The following is an 18,781-nucleotide window of genomic DNA, read 5'->3' as shown; positions in this document are numbered from 1 at the left end:
TTAGTAAAAAAAAAAATTATTTAACCGAAATACAGACATTTTTTTGTTCAAAAAATAACTTTGACTTCCAGTCAAAGTTTTCGATCAAAACATATCTCATAATGCAACGCGCTTGTTTGGCTACTCTGTATGCATAATCATAAAACTTCCTCGCGATCTGTGTGAAAACACCTTCTCAACCGCGACGAGTTGTAAACAATCCTAATTAGCACCATGTATAATGCATACTCGTGGTTTGAAATCTTTGTTTACTTTCGCTTGTGATGATTTTCCAGACGAAATGTAATCAAATTAATTTACCTGTTAATTACGTAAACTTGTTGTTTTTGGCTCAAATTTTCGACATAAAGTGAATACCTTTAATATTACTTAGATATGGCCAATTTAAATTTAGAATATTTTTTTTTCATTTTTTGTGTTTCAAGGGACAATACATCTTTAAGAAACCTCATGATTTCCATATGCCTTAATGAATAAATGTGTTTCTAATAATTTTTTAACGATTATTTACATTGAAAAACAGTGTTTTTGTTTGGTTTTTAATTAGATAAATCGTTTGCTGAGCAAACTGAAAGCTTATTAAATTCGACAACGACAGAATCAACCGCAGTAAGTTAATTAATTAGTTAAGATTGCTATATTGTTTGAAAGTTTGCATAACGAAATCAAATGTTGATTATCAAGTTTACGGTACACCACGTATATTAGTTCTGAAAAGAACTGTTGAGTTTCTCGACGTTACGATCAATATGCTTTGATCGTCCTCAGGAGTGAGAATTCAGAACTAATTTACGTGGTGTAGGCCTACCGCAAACTTTATATCAATATTTAAGGTTGATAATGGAACGTATGTAATTGTGAAAAGAACTGTTGAGTTTCTCAAAGTTTCGATCAATATATGCTTCCATCGTGATTAATGCGTAGGCCTACATTTGAGATCTTTCTCAAGATGTCTTTGCTACGATAACTATAAAATTGTGTGTATCAATGTTGCCCTTTTTCAGACAGAGGCGAGGTTGTCTGAACTGAGCGACCAAGAGGAATCTGAAAGAAACAAAAGAGCTCAAGTAAGATCATCAAGACATTAAATCTATACTGGATATAATGAAAACTGTGAATGGTATTTTAGTATTGACATAGAAGCCCATCTCGAAATGAAGCCCACTCCTCTTTGGTCTGCATAAGTAATCTCGAAAAAAAAAGCCCATCTCGGAATCAGTTCTTTAGTATTGGCTTCTTTTCGAAATAGACTATTTGAGGAACAAAGGTGGTTTAATGCCAGATAACCTGTGATGCAGATATAATGTATATCATACATTTATTTTACAGTTTAAAATGGTATTTTGATCCCAAATATGTAAAATTGGCAGGTAATGTCTAAAAACTCTTACAGCAATTCACAAAATGTACAGCATTCATTTCGAATTTCGCCCTTCTTTATTTTGCAAAAGTAATCTCCAAAATAAGTCCATCTTGAAAAGAAGCCCACTCAAGAGTACTAAAAAGGGGCTTCTTTTCGAGCTTTTACGGTAGTTTGATCAGACTCTATCTACATCTATATTTTCTTAATAATTGATTTTTTCAACTTCAGTTGTTTTTGTCTTAAATATAAGTTGGCAAAGCCCATAGCAAAATAAATAATTATAATACAAAGCTGTTTTAATTCATACAGATCTGTGCAGTACTTGTAGATACTCTATCTTACGCTACTGTGAAGTCAGTCCAAGATATCACACAGATTGCCAGTGCTTTTGTTGTAGTTACAAATTCATCAGATGAAATTTCCGATGACGCTATGGTATGTCGCACATTTAAAGATATATTGTCCCCTGACGATTTGTTGTTGCCATTTTTAATGTCGCATAACAGTTATTCACTTTTACCATAAATTGGATTGAAAAAAACAATTATTTACCTGAAAAAAAACCTGTAATTTAAAGCAAAAATGGTCAACTTAACCGTTCATTTTGTTTTTTTTTGTAAGTAAAAACATTTTTTTTTGTGAATAACTTTATTAGAACTACAAAATTGCCTATTCAAAGTCCGATTTTATTTATTATCATGTTTTTTGGGTGTGTGGGGGGGGGGGGGGGGGAGGGGGGATGACCTTACATCTTTAAGGATCAGTTCGACAGAGCGAATAAAACATTCATTTGGTTTACTTTACTTTGTTTAATGCAACAATTTACGAAAATAATCATTTATAAACTGCAGTGCGTTCTATTTGAAATAGTTCCTACATTTTGCTTTATATTATTCATTTCAGGAGGCCGGTATACAGATAGTTGGAGATATGGTTTCACAGCTCATTCAATATTCTTCTGATACTAACCAAAATGAATTGGAAGAAGCAGGTTTGAGTGTTATCAGTGCTTTGGGAAATTTAATTGAGGTGAGTCGGTCTCCTGCTCACAGTACGTGAACAATAAGTAATACGCATGCGCATTAGTGAACGCTTTCGATACGTGCGGACAAATTCGCCTACAAGAAACAGACTTATAATCATAATAATATGTTTAAAATCAAGACATAATAAATGTAATACCTGTAGCCTAAGGAACATAACAGTGACATGTTTTTTTTTTTCATCAGGGTTCTACTCAATCCATAGATAACCCATTATCAACAGCAAACGGATATATATGTAAGTTGGATAATTACATTTTTCAATTCCTTTTTTGTTTGTAATCCCGTCCCACTTTTATTGCAATACGCTATTTAACATACATTCAGGACAACATGACCTTTTGCCTCTTCTCTTTCTTGTGCTGTAAACATTAGAAAATTTAGACTAGTTGTTGACACAGTGTTTCACACCTAATTGTAAGATAATAATATATACATAATTTATTTTAGAAATAAAATAAATTTTTAAAAAAAACCTCTAAAAACTGAACAAAAGAATCACTAAATATATACTCTATGCATATGTCCATCTACACTACATTTTAGAGGCATGAAGCATAAATTTACAATACTCATACGTTGCATAAAAAAAAGGTGTAAATATGTGTATGTTTATTTCTTAGCTCCGTCTTCATCATTAACGTCAACTGCTGGAACTACAGCTGATCCTCAAGCCCTGAAAGACCGAAATGATAAGGTATTTTCCTGCATTCATTGCGCTGTCGTCGTTTGCAATTTTCAGCATGACGAGGCATTATAAAGGCGCGTATACTGTGTACAAACCAGCACACAATAATTTAATCTATTTTGATGTTTGGAAGCTATTGTTACGTCCATATAATATAGGCCTACTTTGTTACATCAGAAAAAAGCATTTTAGTCCTAAATGAGAAAAAGAGTAAACATATTAGAATCATCTGATGTTCGGTGTTCAATTTTCGATGCGACATAGCATTTTCGTTTTTCTTTGATTTTCACTTTGAGACACCCAACTGAGTTCCTATTTTGATTTCAGCCTGCAACTGCACATGCAGCTCTGCACGTGGTCTTTCAATAATATTATTAATATGTGAAATAAAATGCCCAGTCCATCAATGTGTCCATCATACTTTTCAACTACATACTTTTCAGAAATGAAGTACTGTATGGCGAAATCTATATATTATTGACATGTTCTTTATTGTGAATATTTTCCAACGGGCTAATGCTTAACAATGTCTGTCATTTGGGAGTTTTCTATTTGCGATGACATGAACATAGGACTGATGACGACTTATTTCCAGTCCTTGGTCGTCGCAAAACGATAGCTCCCTAACATGATATATGGACGGGTACAATACTAATCCATGGTTTCAATACTGTAATTCTTGGTATGATGGTTGTTTCAGGCCCGAAATGCAGTGAACACATTTATGGCAAATCTGGATACTGTTTCCGAAACACTTGGTAATAACAAAGTACCAGGAGAACCTCCAACCGCAATTGTTACTCCAAAAATTACTGTTCAATTGATGAAGGACTATGCTCACTTGCTTGGTAATGAAACAACAAATGAAGGAGCTGGTTTGTTCGACGTTGGAGCTTGGTGCGGTGGTATATTAGCGAAGGCAGGTTGTGATGATGAAGTTGTGATAGTTCGACAAAGTATGAGTATAATTATAAATCCGTACAATTTTGACGAATCATCAGAACAAATTCCTGATTATGCAACCACCATGTCATTTGAGTTTCGTACAGGAAACAATGACGAGATTTCAGTGCAAAATTCACCAGCACCTATTCAAATATTTTGCCCTCGCATCGGCACACCCGAACCAGAACTGGAACTATACGTTCCATCAGAGTATAATGAAACTGCCTATTTTTGTCATGGAATTGAAATTAAGGAAAACAAAACAGCATTTATGCTTGACTTCCGCCCAGAAGAGCCATCGCTATATTATGCTATTATGCTGCAGTATGAGACGAAACCAAACATCACACACTATGACCATATTTGGTTTTTTGGATTCAACGAAACTGGTAAGAGTTACTGATATTTTACGGTTTAGATATATGAGTTTAACATATTGGTGTTTAGACGTGTATTAGTGTTTAACATCTTGATGTTTATAAGCGTTTAAGGGTTTAACATCTTGATGTTTATAAACGTTTAACATCTTGATGTTTATAAGCGTTTAAGAGTTTAACATCTTGATGTTTATAAGCGTTTAAGGGTTTATAATCTTGATGTTTATAAGCGTTTAAGAGTTTAACATATTGATGTTTATAGGCGTTTAAGAGTTTAACATATTGATGTTTATAAGCGTTTAAGAATTTAACATCTTGCTGTTTATAAGCGTTTAAGGGTTTATAATCTTGATGTTTATAAGCGTTTAAGAGTTTAACATATTGATGTTTATAAGCGTTTAGTAGTTTAACATCTTGATGTTTATAAGCGTTTAAGAGTTTAACATATTGATGTTTATAAGCGTTTAAGAGTTTAACATCTTGATGTTTATAAGCGTTTAACATCTTGATGTTTATAAGCGTTTAAGAGTTTAACATCTTGATGTTTATAAGTGTTTAATAGTTTAACATTAAACAATCAACACAATCTAAACATTACAATGATTACATCTAAACATAAAATGATTTGGTATATTACAGGATTTGATGACGTAAACAAGGATGATAGTATATATTCAGTGTTTTTATCAGACTCATACGTTGGCTATAATGCCGGGAAGTATCAGTTATGTATATCTGAAGTCACACCGATTGCTGACACGTCTGACATAATATATGATGCAACCATTGATGAAGACATCGAATTATTTGACGTGGGAGACAATGTTATTGTACAACTAAACAATGTTTCATATAACTACTCCTTGGTGATTTCTACAACAGGGTGTAAATTCTGGGATGAGGACATAGGCATGTGGTCGAGTGAAGGATGCTGGGTAATATATATGTATTATTGTATAATATTTATATCCGAACGAGTTTATATAAAGGGTTCTGAATTGTTTGTATAGAGTTTATATACACATGTAATGAAGAAGGAATTGGGAATGGAAAGAAACTTTGACAACTTTAGACTCATCAATTATGATATTAAGCTCTGTCTACACTATCAAAACAAAGTGATGTGCCCATATATGGACATGATGATGTCATATGACTACCATATTTTGGTATATCACTACCATATTTGGGCACATCACACTTTTTTTGTCAAACTAGTTTGATAGTGTAGACAGAGCTTTAGAGTGAAAGGTAAATCTGTATTGGCTAAACAATAACTCATAGCCTCCTGGGTTATGAGATTTAATTTGGTTAAGAGGCAAATTAGTATATTATGCAACTTAAACCTAAAACAATCCGTCTCATTTTATTTTAAATTATTATTACTAAGTTAAACCGTGTTGATTTATTTGCAGGTTGGGACAGGAAGTAATTTATCAATAACAGAATGCTTCTGTAACCATTTGACCTCATTTGCCAGTTCTTGGTTCGTTCCTCCAGCTCCTCTGGATTTCGATTACATTTTTGCAAATGCCGGGTTTTTGGACAACATTACAATATATTGCACCACCATTGCTATATATGTTATCTTTGTTATAATCTTTATTTGGGCAAGACGGAAAGATAAAAAAGATGTTCTTAAGGTAAAGCATAGCATGGAGTTTACGGAGACATATTTAAGCTCACTTTGGCCCACATTGCATTACACGAGCAAAAATGTTTCTGATTTTACAGAATTGTCCGTAAAACTAGAAAACATGACGTCATTAAGAACTTAAAATGTTCGTTTCCTCTACAGGAGATTTAAGACGCTAATGGATATGTTTATTGAAAAAATATATTTCTAATGTATTTTAAATGCATAATTTCTTTATTTAATGTTTAATGTTATTGTTGGTTTAAGCTTGGTGTAACCCCATTGCCTGATAACTCACCTACCGATCGCTATTTTTATGAAATTACCGTACTTACCGGTCAACGGAAAGCTGCTGGAACTGACTCGAATGTAAGTGATTTAGACTTTTATGGCTGCTAACTTTTTGTGTTTAAATTTTCGATGATTTATTTTAGTTTATTGTCTAGCACGATTTGTTAAAGTAATGATAGGTTAGTTTTTCAGCTTTCCAATCGGTATACCTTGGTTTGAATCTCATCGTGACGTTCTTAGGTTAATATTTAGGAGATGTATGTGCTATATAGGACTGTTACCGTCAGTCAGCAGGCAAGATACTGCAGTCCGAATTTTGTCGCTAAACATGATACCGTACGAGAATCGACTGAGAAAACAGGCCTTGTTTGATTATTTCTTTTTCATTTGTGCGGTAGCTTACGACACCTTTATTCAAATTCATAATCTATATACTCGTTTAATTATGCTTTTTTCCAATTCTTAGGTACACTTCATTTTATCTGGAGAAGACGATGAAACTGATGTACGTTGTTTTGAAGACGATCAGCGTAAAGTATTTCGACGTGGTGGTGTTGACCGCTTTTTACTTGCAGTTCGCCAGTACGTATGATATATTGAAATTAAGAAAATAAAAAAAAAATTAAATGATGTGTTCTCGAGACTTTACACTTTTGTATATTAATTCTGCAGTTTAAATGTGTGGTAAAATGTGTGCTAAAGGCATAAAGCCAGCTAATGAAGCGTAGCCTAAAGAAAAAGTAGGCTTACATCAAAATATACTTTGATATATGTTCCAGTCACAGTATATTTCAACTGTTTGCTATATCGTATCTGTTGTAACTAAAGCCTCATTCGCACTGGAATTAATCCATTCAAATCGTTTGACTCTCTGTTAGTTTGACCTGATTAAGTCCAGTGCGAATGAGGCTTAACTCGAACATTTAATTTGCAGACCTTTGGGTGCCCTGAATTACATGCGAATCTGGCATGATAATGCTGGAAAGGGCAAGATGCAAGGCTGGTATCTTAAGTACATTGTTATCAAAGATCTTCAAGTGCGCAAACGATATTACTTTATCGTAAACCGGTGGTTCTCGGTCGTTGAAGACGATGGCCAGGTATTATCAGATTCTTAATTTAATGTTACACGTACTTTCTTTATTAAAGAGTGTATAATGTCGGTCAATAACAGTTGACGACAAGCACAATGAGCTAAATTAATTCGTACTGAAAACACATCTGATACACTGGTACAATGGACCCTTTCTCCGTATTTATGCAGTTTATGTATTACTTCATTCTCTTAATTAATCATGCATAACGGATTATAACTAGCGTCATCACAAGTGTAATCATCTAATAGCGGAAAACGTCTCGAATAATTTCATTTTATTTTCATAATTTAGATCGATCGTCTGATCGCTGTTGCCGGTAAAGACGAGATGCAAGAGTTCAGTCACGTGTTCTCAAACCACACACGAAAGAATTTAAATGATGGCCATCTATGGTTTTCAATTCTTTCTCGTCCTGTTGGCAACAGGTTCACCCGGCTACAGAGGGCGGGATGTTGTCTGATGGCGTTGTGGCTTGAAATGCTCGTCAGTATCATGTTTTATAAGGTTATTCCACCTGCTGGTTCGGAAAACCCTGTCAAAATTGGACCATTAACCATCACTCCAGCATCGGTAATGAATAGTCACATTTCTTTCCTTTGATATTATTTCCTCTATTGTTCTTTATAGTATCAAATGGTAAATAAAGATGTTTTTTGTATTGCCATTTTTCTTTGTATTTTACAGGTTATGATCGGATTGGAATCAAGCCTTCTTGTATTCCCTATAAGTTTACTTGTCGTGAATTTCTTTCGTAAATCTCGTCCGCGGAAGAAACGTAAATCTCGTATTATGGCAGCATATGAGAAGCAATCAAAGGCGTTTCAGAAGAAAAATAAATTGGATAGAAATACTGTGGTATGGTCTTAACGTTAATTATCGCTTATAGTATTAAAATGAGGAGGATTTCAACATTAAGTACTGTGTATAGGCCTACAATATGTTTGTGAAGTAATGATTTGGAAAGTTTGTTGTGCTCTCTTCAGCAAAAATCAAACAAACAAAAATCAATATTATATTTTGTTCTATTTATCTTTAAATTATATGGTATTGATTGATGGTCTCTTCAGCATTCATGAACAAATTCACAATTGTATGTTTATTGTTATTTATCCTCAATTTAACATCGTTTGTATTAATTTTAGGTAACTCCATCGGCAGTAAAGTTCTCCAATTTAGATGGAGAAGATCTCCAGGAAGTTAAAACCAAGCCTCATAAATCAAAGAACGATGAACAATCAGACGAACCAATTGTAGTTACAACTACTGCATCGGTACCGGTAAAGAAGAAGAAGAAAAAAGCACGTTTTGGTTTCCCTTGGTGGTGTATCATTATTGCTTGGATCCTGACGATATTAAGTACAGCAACAGCAACTGTGTTCGTTATTTTCTATGGTATTCAACTTGGAAATGACGAAACCTCTATGTGGCTTGCTTCACTGTTCATTAGTTTTTTTACAGCAATTCTCTTCACTCAGCCAATAAAGGTGAGACATGTGTACAATCCACTATGATAATGGTGTGTAAATATAAATGATAATAGGAAATAACCTGCGACTTGCAGCCTACTGGGCTGAATTGCACACAGGTGGTGTGGACGACACATGTCACAGCTTTCTACTCCTCTTCGTGTCGAGTGCTGCCACCAAACGGCGCCCTACTCTTCCGAAAGTTATAGTGGTTCTTCAAAATGCACACCAGCCAGGTGTCCTTATCCGAGAAGACTTGTTCTACCACCAGAACATGGTCGAGATGTGCCTTGAACCTGTGTCGATTGTATAGCTAATAGTTTGCGGCGCCCCTGCCTTAACCGCTGGGCCACGCGACTCGACTAAATTATATTTATTGATTAGGTTTGAAAGCAATGAATTAAAAAATAAACACATTGTCTTTAAAGGTTGTCCTCATTGCTGTGTTCATCGCCTGTATTATGAAAACACCAGGAGCTGAACAGGAGGAAGATATGGATGATGACGAAGAAGAATTTTATTTGAAAACTGACGAAGAGTGGCTACATTTACCAGTTGGTGGGTTGTTAAATATTGTATATTAACTAATACTAGATTAATGTAAAGGTTGATTAGTAGTTTACTATGGTAAATCTACTCTTAAAATTAGTAATTTATGGAAAACGTTGATTAGTGCGCATGCGTATTCACAATTGCAACTACTTTTTGTGACGTGAAAATTGTGCAACCAATCAAAACTCAGGATTTGTTCGTTTCGCGCGAATATATTCACCTAGTGGAAAATAAGTTATGAAATATTATTGTTTATTATTCACACATTATGAGGCTTTTGATTTGCGAAAACTAACCTAGGTCACTCAATCGATGTGTGGTCGGCCGTCGTCTAGATCTAGTAACCATCAAAACTGTGTCGAGGTGGGGAGCTTGGACACATGTCCCAATGTCTCCACATGACGTAGTTTGGTCGTCGCAAAATCAAAAGCTCCCTGTTATTCACACAAGCAGTATTATTACAACATATCTTGCTTTTGTCTTTATAGAAGGAAGAAGTAGAAAGATAACTTATCAACCACAAAAACCCGAAGACCTTGAAAGAGCTCGTGAACAACGACTAAAAGAAATAAAAATGTTTTCTATATTTCGTGAAATTTGCTTTTACTCCTTCTTTTTGATGATCTTGATGGTTGTCAGTTATGGTAATACAAACTCTATGGCCTATGATGTTAAAAGTGTTATCTCATCGAATATCCAAGGCCCTTTGAATAACTTTAACAAGGTATGTTACTCCACCTATTACTTGTTGTATATTTCCAATGTTTTTTTTATTTCACTTTCATTTCAAGTTCTTTTCCCGCAAAGTAAACCCAAGGTTAAATTGTTTACAGGAGGGAACACATAAAAAATACAAATATATTAAACTAAACTACCAACAATGCTATGAAACAAACGGAAATCATTGAAAAATATCAACTGAGGATTCTTTAAAGCTAAAGAATTCTATGTTTTTAATTACTAATCTACTAATAAAGCATTTCTTTTAAGTGGAATTTAGCGTTATTTCTATCAACAAGGGACTCGTAAGATATAAATTACCAACTAAGTTACAATCAATTTACGAATTAACACAAAAATAATATGAACATATATCCACATAAAGACAAACCATATCTACTTGTAATTATTTTTTTAGATTACAACCAGAGAAATGTATTGGAGTTGGTTAAGAGACATTCTTGTGCCGTCCCTTCAAGTGCCTGACTGGTATAATGGCCAAGCACCCAAGGAGACTTGGTATTTCAGTGACCGCCATTCACTTATACTTGGTTATGCCGTTGTTCGTCAACAACGCGTTATTCCAGGTTTGTTTTTCTTGCTTTGTTTTCTTGTTTCTTGCTTATCTATTGAAACTTATTTCAGTAGCATAATAATAACAGGATTTTTATATCGCACATAACACTCAAGAGTGCTCAAGACGCACCAGTACCAGTTTATTAGTTTTCAACAAAGTTTATAGTTTATTTTTTTTTAAATACTATACAGTATAGATTAACAGTTAAAATTTGTAAAAGTATTAGGCCGATCTCTAGAAAAATACAAAGAAAACTAACAACGCATCATTGCCACTTTTCGGACGAACAATTCAAATGTACACACATAAAAATGTTTATGATTGTTGAACTTACTGTGCAATAACTGTAACTGTGTTTGATGATTTCAGACTTATGCGATCCACATGAGTACTTTGAAGACATAGTAAATACATGTAATGTTGCATACTCAGTCGGTGATTCTGATGTGTCTAACTACGGAGCAGAATGGACAAAATATAATGAAACCTTAAAGCAGCAGGCTCTTGAGTTCCAATACACGGACTGGGATGTCTTAGATAGTTACCCATTTCTTGGACGTCATGGTTTGTACAGTGGAGGCGGGTATATCATAGATTTAAGTGGTGATATTGAAGACGTACAGAGTCGAATAGACAAGCTTCACAGCCAGCATTGGATTGACAAACACACTCGCGCGATATTTGTAGAGTTTTCCGTATATAACGCAGAAGTGAATCTCTTCGGAGTCATCAACATGTTAGTCGAGTTTCTGCCAACCGGATCTCTGTATCCAACTGAACGGATAGACGTAATCCATCTCCTTAGAACGTATCATGGCTTTGCCATGTTTGTCATTGTTAGTGAAGGTATATTTATAGGATTTATGGTATTTTTTATTGTCAAAGAAATTAACAACTTTCGAAGAGAGGGCAAAAAATACTTTTATAAATTCTGGAACTGGATAGAATTTCTCATTATATCAATATCGGTAGCTGGGGTGGTTCTGTATTTCTATCGGCACGTTGTCAGTAAGGAACTTGTCGAAAAGTTTAAGGAAAATGGAAGTGAAGAATACATCAAATTGCAGTATGTTGCCAACTGGAATGAAGTGTTTATGTACATGCTGGGCACTGTTGTTTTTCTGGGAACAACAAAGTTTCTGAAGTTACTGCGATTTAATCGAAGGATGGCACTTCTCTCGACTACATTAAGAGCTTGTGCCAAGGATCTCTTTTACTTTGGAATCATGTTCTTTGTTGTCTTTTTTGCCTTTGTCTCAATCTTTTATCAGTTATTTGTCACTATTCTGTTTGACTTTTCAGATGTAGTCTATACAATGGAAAGTCTTATCGGAACCTTGCTTGGTGCTTTTGACTTTGAAAGCATCAGTACGGCAAGTGGGTTGCTTGGTCCAATATTCTTCTTTCTGTACATGGCTTTCATGCCGTTCCTACTTATTAACATGTTCCTAACTATTTTAAATGAATCGTTTACTGAGGTTAAACATAACAACGATCAACAGGCAAATGATTATGAAATGGTTGATTTCATTATGCGACATTTCAAAGGACTTCTTGGGATGAACAAAGCTCGGGACTTGCTTCATGAAAAGAATAATAAAGATGTTGATAAATCACCTGCAACTGAAATTGAAGAAAAGATTTCAGAATTCCCCAGTAAGGTTGATCAGTTGTTGGATACAATTGCTAAAGTTTATTTTGATGCTCAAACGTTTGATGATATTATTTCGAAAATGGGTGGTGGAGCAGAAGAAAAGCCAAAATTGAAGAAAAAACTCAATAGAAATATTAATTTTGTGGCATAGCTACAGTAGCTGTCTAAAATTGTAAGTGATATTTCCTTATAAATGTTTGCACCTTTGATAGAACACTCACAATGATTGTAAATCAGGTTTGTAGGCATATGTTATATTAAGAATACGTTTGACTATGTTTGAAATGCCATTTACAATAGGCATGATATAAGCTTTTTTTCCTGTACTACGTCACACACATATCTCACAACATTCGTTAAAAGTCGCATCGAATTGAATGTGATCACGTTATAAAACCACTTTAGACTTAGATAACACCGACTGAATCCTGTATTTAAAAATGTTAGGAAAATTAATTATATTGGTCTAATGATGTCCGCATATCAAACAAAATATTCCGGGCTCAAATCTCGGCTGGGCGTTTTTTTTCTCATCTTCACAGTTTCTGAATTAATTCCCAGTATATCACTGGGCGGTTAAGATTTCCCCTGTCTGTAAATGTATTATATATAATATCAATGGGTAGCTACAGTAATTCAGCTGGATTATCTTGGAAATTAAAAAGTTAAAATTTGCGTTTTAACTTTTATATCTACTTTAATGTATCATAGGTTAAGTATTTGTGATATGTATTTACAGTTGTATCTTAGTGTCAGCAAATAACTCCCCGCCCTCCTTTTATCAACATTACTATAATATGTTTCGTTTGAGCAAGGAACCGTATCGTGAATAGCCGTATAATATGCGCATACGAGGAAAAAAAACAAGATTAAATATGCCTTTTTTTTTAATTTATCGAATATTGATATAACATTATCGTCACTGAATGCGATTGGGCCTACTAACATCATTCTTATATTGTTAAGATGACGAAGGAGCTTTTTTCTCCAGAGTTAACCGATTCATGAGTGTGTGCGGGTAATTAATATAATAACAATTAAAGTCACCAGAAATTAATGGCATGAACAAGTATAAAAGTGGCATAATTAAATACGGCATTAAGAAGGCCTACTATATAAAAAAAGAGTATATATAGCCATATAACTTTATTTTTTTAATATACAATTAATTATTATTAGTATTACACATGTAAACCTATGAAGCGAGCAATCTAGAGATACCCACCTATTTAAGTAAATTTGAATATTTAAATAAAATTCAGGCTGTAAAATGTAATAGTGAGTGATATTATTTTTTCAAAAAAATTTTCTTTTTTTATTGTCGACAATAATGCTTAATAATAATACTACAATATATGCAATGTGTTCTGCGCATGTCACAATATGACCAGTTATGTAAAAAATATATAAGTGTCGAAATATGGCAATTACAGTGATTTTTCCAAAAAATGCTCAAAATATCGATTTTTAGTATGTATTGAGGTAACATTCGCAGAGAATATTATTTGTTTCTGCGCATGTCACATAATGATATAGTAACCAGTTATGTAAAAAAATAAAAGGGTCAAAATATGGAAATTTTTCGAAAATTTCCCTGTACTATTTTTAAAAATGGTCAAAATATTTTTTAAAATCAATAATATTGCCATATATGCACATATATTGCGTTATCATCATCTTATAGAGTCATAGTAACCAGTTATGTCAAAAATAAAAAGGCCGAAATTTTGTCATTTTTCGAAAATTTCCCTATACTATAGTACAGGGATTTTTTCAAAAATGGCCAAAATATCGACTTTTTAAAAATCAATTATTATGCAATAATATTGCCATATATGCACATATATTGCATTATCATCTTATAGAGTCATAGTAACCAGTTATGTCAAAAAATAAAAAGGTGGAAATTTGGTCATTTTTCGAAAATTTCCCTGTACTATAGTACAGGGATTTTTTCAAAAATGGCCAAAATATCGACTTTTTAAAAATCAATTATTATGCAATAATATTGCCATATATGCACATATATTGCGTTATCATCATCTTATAGAGTCATAGTAACCAGTTATGTCAAAAATAAAAAGGCCGAAATTTTGTCATTTTTCCTAAATTTCCCTATACTATAGTACAGGGATTTTTTTTAAAATGGCCAAAATATCGACTTTTTAAAAATAAATTATTATGCAATAATATTGCCATATATGCACATATATTGCGTTATCATCATCTTATAGAGTCATAGTAACCAGTTATGTCAAAAAATAAAGAGGTGGAAATTTGGTCATTTTTCGAAAATTGTCCTGTACTATAGTACAGGGATTTTTTCAAAAATGGCCAAAATATCGACTTTTTAAAAATCAATTATTATGCAATAATATTGCCATATATGCACATATATTGCGTTATCATCATCTTATAGAGTCATAGTAACCAGTTATGTCAAAAATAAAAAGGCCGAAATTTTGTCATTTTTCCTAAATTTCCCTATACTATAATACAGGGATTTTTTTTTAAATGGCCAAAATATCGACTTTTTAAAATCAATTATTATGCAATAATATTTCCATATATGCACATATATTGCGTTATCATGTTATAAGCATCTTATAGACGTATAGTAACCATTTATGTCAAAAAATAAAAAAGTCGAAATATGGCCATTTTTTGAAAAAATCCCTGTACTATAGTAAGGGATTTTTTCGAAAAATGGCCAAAATACGCACTTTTTAAAATACTGTTATTATGCAATAATATTGCTATATATGTGCATATATTGTGTTATAAGCATCTTATAGACGTATAGTAACCATTTATGTCAAAAAATAAAAAGGTCGAAATATGGCCATTTTTTGAAAAAATCCCTGTACTATAGTAAGGGATTTTTTCGAAAAATGATCAAAATACGCACTTTTTTAAATACTGTTATTATGCAATAATATTGCTATATATGTGTATATATTGTGTTATAAGCATCTTATAGACGTATAGTAACCATTTATGTCAAAAAATAAAAAGGTCAAAATATGGCCATTTTTTGAAAAAAATCCCTGTACAGGGATTTTTCCGAAAAATGGCAAAAATACACACTTTTTTAAATACTGTTATTATGCATTAATATTGCTATATATGTGCATATATTGTGTTATAAGCATCTTATAGACGTATAGTAACCATTTATGTCAAAAAATAAAAAGGTCGAAATATGGCCATTTTCTGAAAAAAAATCCCTGTACAGGGATTTTTTTCGAAAAATGGCAAAATACGCACTTTTTAAAATACTGTTATTATGCAATAATATTGCTATATATGTGCATATATTGTGTTATAAGCATCTTATAGACGTATAGTAACCATTTATGTCAACAAATAAAAAGGTCGAAATATGGCCATTTTTTTGAAAAAATCCCTGTACTATAGTAAGGGATTTTTTTCGAAAAATGACCAAAATACGCACTTTTTAAAATACTGTTATTATGCACTAATATTGCTATATATGTGTATATATTGTGTTATAAGCATCTTATAGACGTATAGTAACCATTTATGTCGAAAAATAAAAAGATCGAAATATGGCAATTTTTTGAAAAAATCCCTGTACTATAGTACAGGGATTTTTTCGAAAAACGTCCACAATACGCACTTTTTTAAATACTGTTATTATGCAATAATATTGCTATATATGTGCATATATTGTGTTATAAGCATCTTATAGACGTATAGTAACCATTTATGTCAAAAAATAAAAAGGTCGAAAAATGGCCAAAATACGCACTTTTTTAAATACTGTTATTATGCAATAATATTGCTATGTATGTGCATATATTGTTTTATAAGCATCTTATAGACGTATAGTAACCATTTATGTCAACTATGAAAAAGGGCGAAATATGGCCATTTTTAGAAAAAATCCCTGTACTACTATAGTAAGGGATTTTTTCGAAAAATGGCCAAAATACGCACTTTTTTAAATACTGTTATTATGCAATAATATTGCTATATATGTGCATATATTGAGTTATAAGCATCTTATAGACGTATAGTAACCATTTATTTTTTTTAATAAAAAGGTCGAAATATGGCCATTTTTTGAAAAATGGCCAAAATACGCACTTTTTTAAATACTGTTATTATGCAATAATATTGCTATATATGTGCATATATTGTGTTATAAGCATCTTATAGACGTATAGTAACCATTTATGTCAAAAAATAAAAAGGTCGAAATATGGCCATTTTTTGACAAAATCCCTGTACGTGCCATCTTGTTTTGTGCAGTTTGTAATTTATGTTTAAGATTCTTATTGATACCGCCGTACCATGCCGAGGCAGAATAGTCAAATGTACATTGATTATGTCACATAATGATAATATAGTAACCAGTTATGTTAAAACATAAAAGGGTCGAAATATGGCAATTTTTCGAATAATTCCCCGTAATAGTACAGGGATTTTTTCCAAAAAATTCCCAAAGTATCGATTTTTAATATGGATTGAGGTAACATGTGCAGAACACTATTTTCGACAATTCCCTGGGCTAATTTCGACATATTTTTGAATAATTTGTTGTTGTTGTAACATGGCACAATATTTTGTCCTCCATCTCTGTACAAAAATTTCGATTGCGTTATAAATTGATTCACCAGATTACGATTTAATCGATACTTCATCGAAATCGAAATTCTCTTCTATTCTATGAGAAATAATGTGGAAACAAAATGTATGTTTTTTTTCTGCTGCTACTACGCTACAAAAAAAAAACAAATACAGGTACCTCTTTTTTAATCGCGCCCTCTTTTGGAACATGTTTAGGGGATTTCCCTTTCCCATTTTGAAAGGACACATGTGTTATTGTTAACGAATATAAACATGTTGCGCAAAATCTTTAGACCTATAGGTAACTCATTACATACCGGTAATCAAAACAAGCGAAAGGATTCTTCTAGCTCCAAAAGATGGCTTGCTAGACAAATGAGAGATCCGTTTGTAAAAGAAGCACAGGTAAGTAAGTATTAGTTAGCCTCTCATCACTCAGCCAGCCTGCCAGAGAGCATTTATTTGACAGCATGTGATGAGGTTGACTCGACTATACACACTACACTAATCCACTACACGTAGTAGTAGGGCTAGGCCTAGCTATAGCCTACTTATATAGGAAGCGTTCGTCGTTATTCCAATATTTTTGTATAATATTTTGATGGAATTATATTGTTCTAGATCCAACATTACAGAGCAAGAAGTGCTTTTAAGTTACTGGAGATTGATAGCAGATTTCATATTTTTAAACCTGGTGATTACGTAATAGATTGTGGCGCTGCCCCTGGGTCATGGAGTCAAGTTGCAGCAGATAAGGTCAATGCACTTTCAACAGGTAAACTCAATATATTTATCAAGGATGTTAATTTTTGATATTTGAATACTTTATGATATTGTATTATGGGATACATTTCATTTCACATAAAATACCACCTTTGCACCTTTTCTTTACCAATGGTTAGATGTTTGCCCTGACATAATTGATAGTATACCAAGTACCTGAGAATAGTTAAGTAATTCTCCCTAGCCATCAGCGCAAGCTCGGTGGTCTAGAAGTATGCCAGGCTAGTGATCTGGAGGTCGTGGATTCATGTCCCACCCGAGAATTTCTCGCAAGTATTCTCTGTACTTAATATAAAGTACAAATTACGTCAGAGTAGGGCAAACACCCTGACGCAAAATAACTTCACAGTAGTTACAAACAATTAAAATTATTTTACCATTCGCTTCATAATCATTATTTTACAGACAAAAGTAAACCATCAGGCAAGGTGGTGGCTATCGACCTTTTAGATTTTGAGCCAATACCAGGAGTAATGACATTATGCAAATGCAATTTTTTAGAAAAGCAAAACCAATCACAGATTATATCCTGCCTTGGAGACAAAATGGCCGACTGTCTGATTAGCGATATGGCACCAAATGCAACTGGAATTAAAGATTTAGACCATGAAAACATTGTGTCTTTGGCAAACGAAGTGTTTGCCTTTGCAGCTTCTATATTAAAACAGGATGGAATCATGCTGTGTAAAATCTGGGATGGGTATATGTATGGAAATTTGAAAAAAAATCTGGAAAAATCATTTACGAATTGTAAAATTGTTCGTCCGGATGCTAGTCGCAAAGAGTCTTCTGAATTGTTTATATTGGCCAAAGGATACAATAAATCATAACATCTTCACACAATCTCAGTTTATTTATTAACATTTTACAGTTTTAAAATAAGGACTTAGTGTTAACTTATCATATACAATAATTTGTACTGTTTCAAAAAATGTGTTTATATACTATATATATATATCCAAATTAACATTAGCCAAAAAAGCCACATTTAAAATT

At 33.0% G+C, this 18,781-nt stretch overlaps 2 protein-coding genes across 2 annotated transcripts in view; both read left to right on the top strand.

The window, feature by feature from the left end:
- The window catches only part of LOC144839263 (polycystin-1-like), a 31,648-nt gene extending 17,963 nt beyond the window's left edge, over window positions 1-13,685 (top strand). Inside the window, exons 19-37 of the mRNA XM_078694579.1 lie at window positions 548-609; window positions 1,005-1,067; window positions 1,673-1,798; window positions 2,267-2,392; window positions 2,593-2,644; window positions 3,030-3,103; window positions 3,795-4,428; window positions 5,056-5,351; window positions 5,832-6,059; window positions 6,320-6,421; window positions 6,810-6,925; window positions 7,278-7,443; window positions 7,732-8,010; window positions 8,125-8,295; window positions 8,583-8,924; window positions 9,335-9,464; window positions 9,947-10,182; window positions 10,597-10,765; window positions 11,125-13,685. Of these exons, the coding sequence (XP_078550705.1) occupies window positions 548-609; window positions 1,005-1,067; window positions 1,673-1,798; window positions 2,267-2,392; window positions 2,593-2,644; window positions 3,030-3,103; window positions 3,795-4,428; window positions 5,056-5,351; window positions 5,832-6,059; window positions 6,320-6,421; window positions 6,810-6,925; window positions 7,278-7,443; window positions 7,732-8,010; window positions 8,125-8,295; window positions 8,583-8,924; window positions 9,335-9,464; window positions 9,947-10,182; window positions 10,597-10,765; window positions 11,125-12,560 (4,808 nt within the window). The 3' untranslated portion in view covers window positions 12,561-13,685. The remainder of the gene's footprint in view (window positions 1-547; window positions 610-1,004; window positions 1,068-1,672; window positions 1,799-2,266; window positions 2,393-2,592; window positions 2,645-3,029; window positions 3,104-3,794; window positions 4,429-5,055; window positions 5,352-5,831; window positions 6,060-6,319; window positions 6,422-6,809; window positions 6,926-7,277; window positions 7,444-7,731; window positions 8,011-8,124; window positions 8,296-8,582; window positions 8,925-9,334; window positions 9,465-9,946; window positions 10,183-10,596; window positions 10,766-11,124) is intronic.
- A 3,556-nt stretch (window positions 13,686-17,241) lies between these two features.
- On the top strand, window positions 17,242-18,628 carry LOC144841410 (rRNA methyltransferase 2, mitochondrial-like). Its single transcript, XM_078697737.1, has 3 exons — window positions 17,242-17,407; window positions 17,624-17,777; window positions 18,191-18,628. The coding sequence occupies exons 1-3, from the start codon at window positions 17,276-17,278 to the stop codon at window positions 18,613-18,615; spliced, it is 711 nt and encodes a 236-aa protein (XP_078553863.1). The 5' UTR covers window positions 17,242-17,275; the 3' UTR covers window positions 18,616-18,628.
- Window positions 18,629-18,781: the final 153 nt, after the last annotated feature.

This window comes from Antedon bifida, chromosome 4, assembly GCF_963402885.1.
Source record: "Antedon bifida chromosome 4, ecAntBifi1.1, whole genome shotgun sequence".
NCBI lineage: Eukaryota > Metazoa > Echinodermata > Crinoidea > Comatulida > Antedonidae > Antedon > Antedon bifida.
Note: the sequence above shows the minus strand (reverse complement) of the source record. Positions and strands in the feature narration are given on the sequence as shown.

Coding starts and splice junctions, on each gene's coding strand:
- LOC144841410 (XM_078697737.1), top strand. CDS start 17,276: ATGTTGCGCAAAATCTTTAGACCTATAGGTAACTCATTACATACCGGT. Junction 17,408..17,623: donor CGTTTGTAAAAGAAGCACAG/GTAAGTAAGTAT, acceptor ATATTGTTCTAG/ATCCAACATTACAGAGCAAG. Junction 17,778..18,190: donor GGTCAATGCACTTTCAACAG/GTAAACTCAATA, acceptor ATTATTTTACAG/ACAAAAGTAAACCATCAGGC.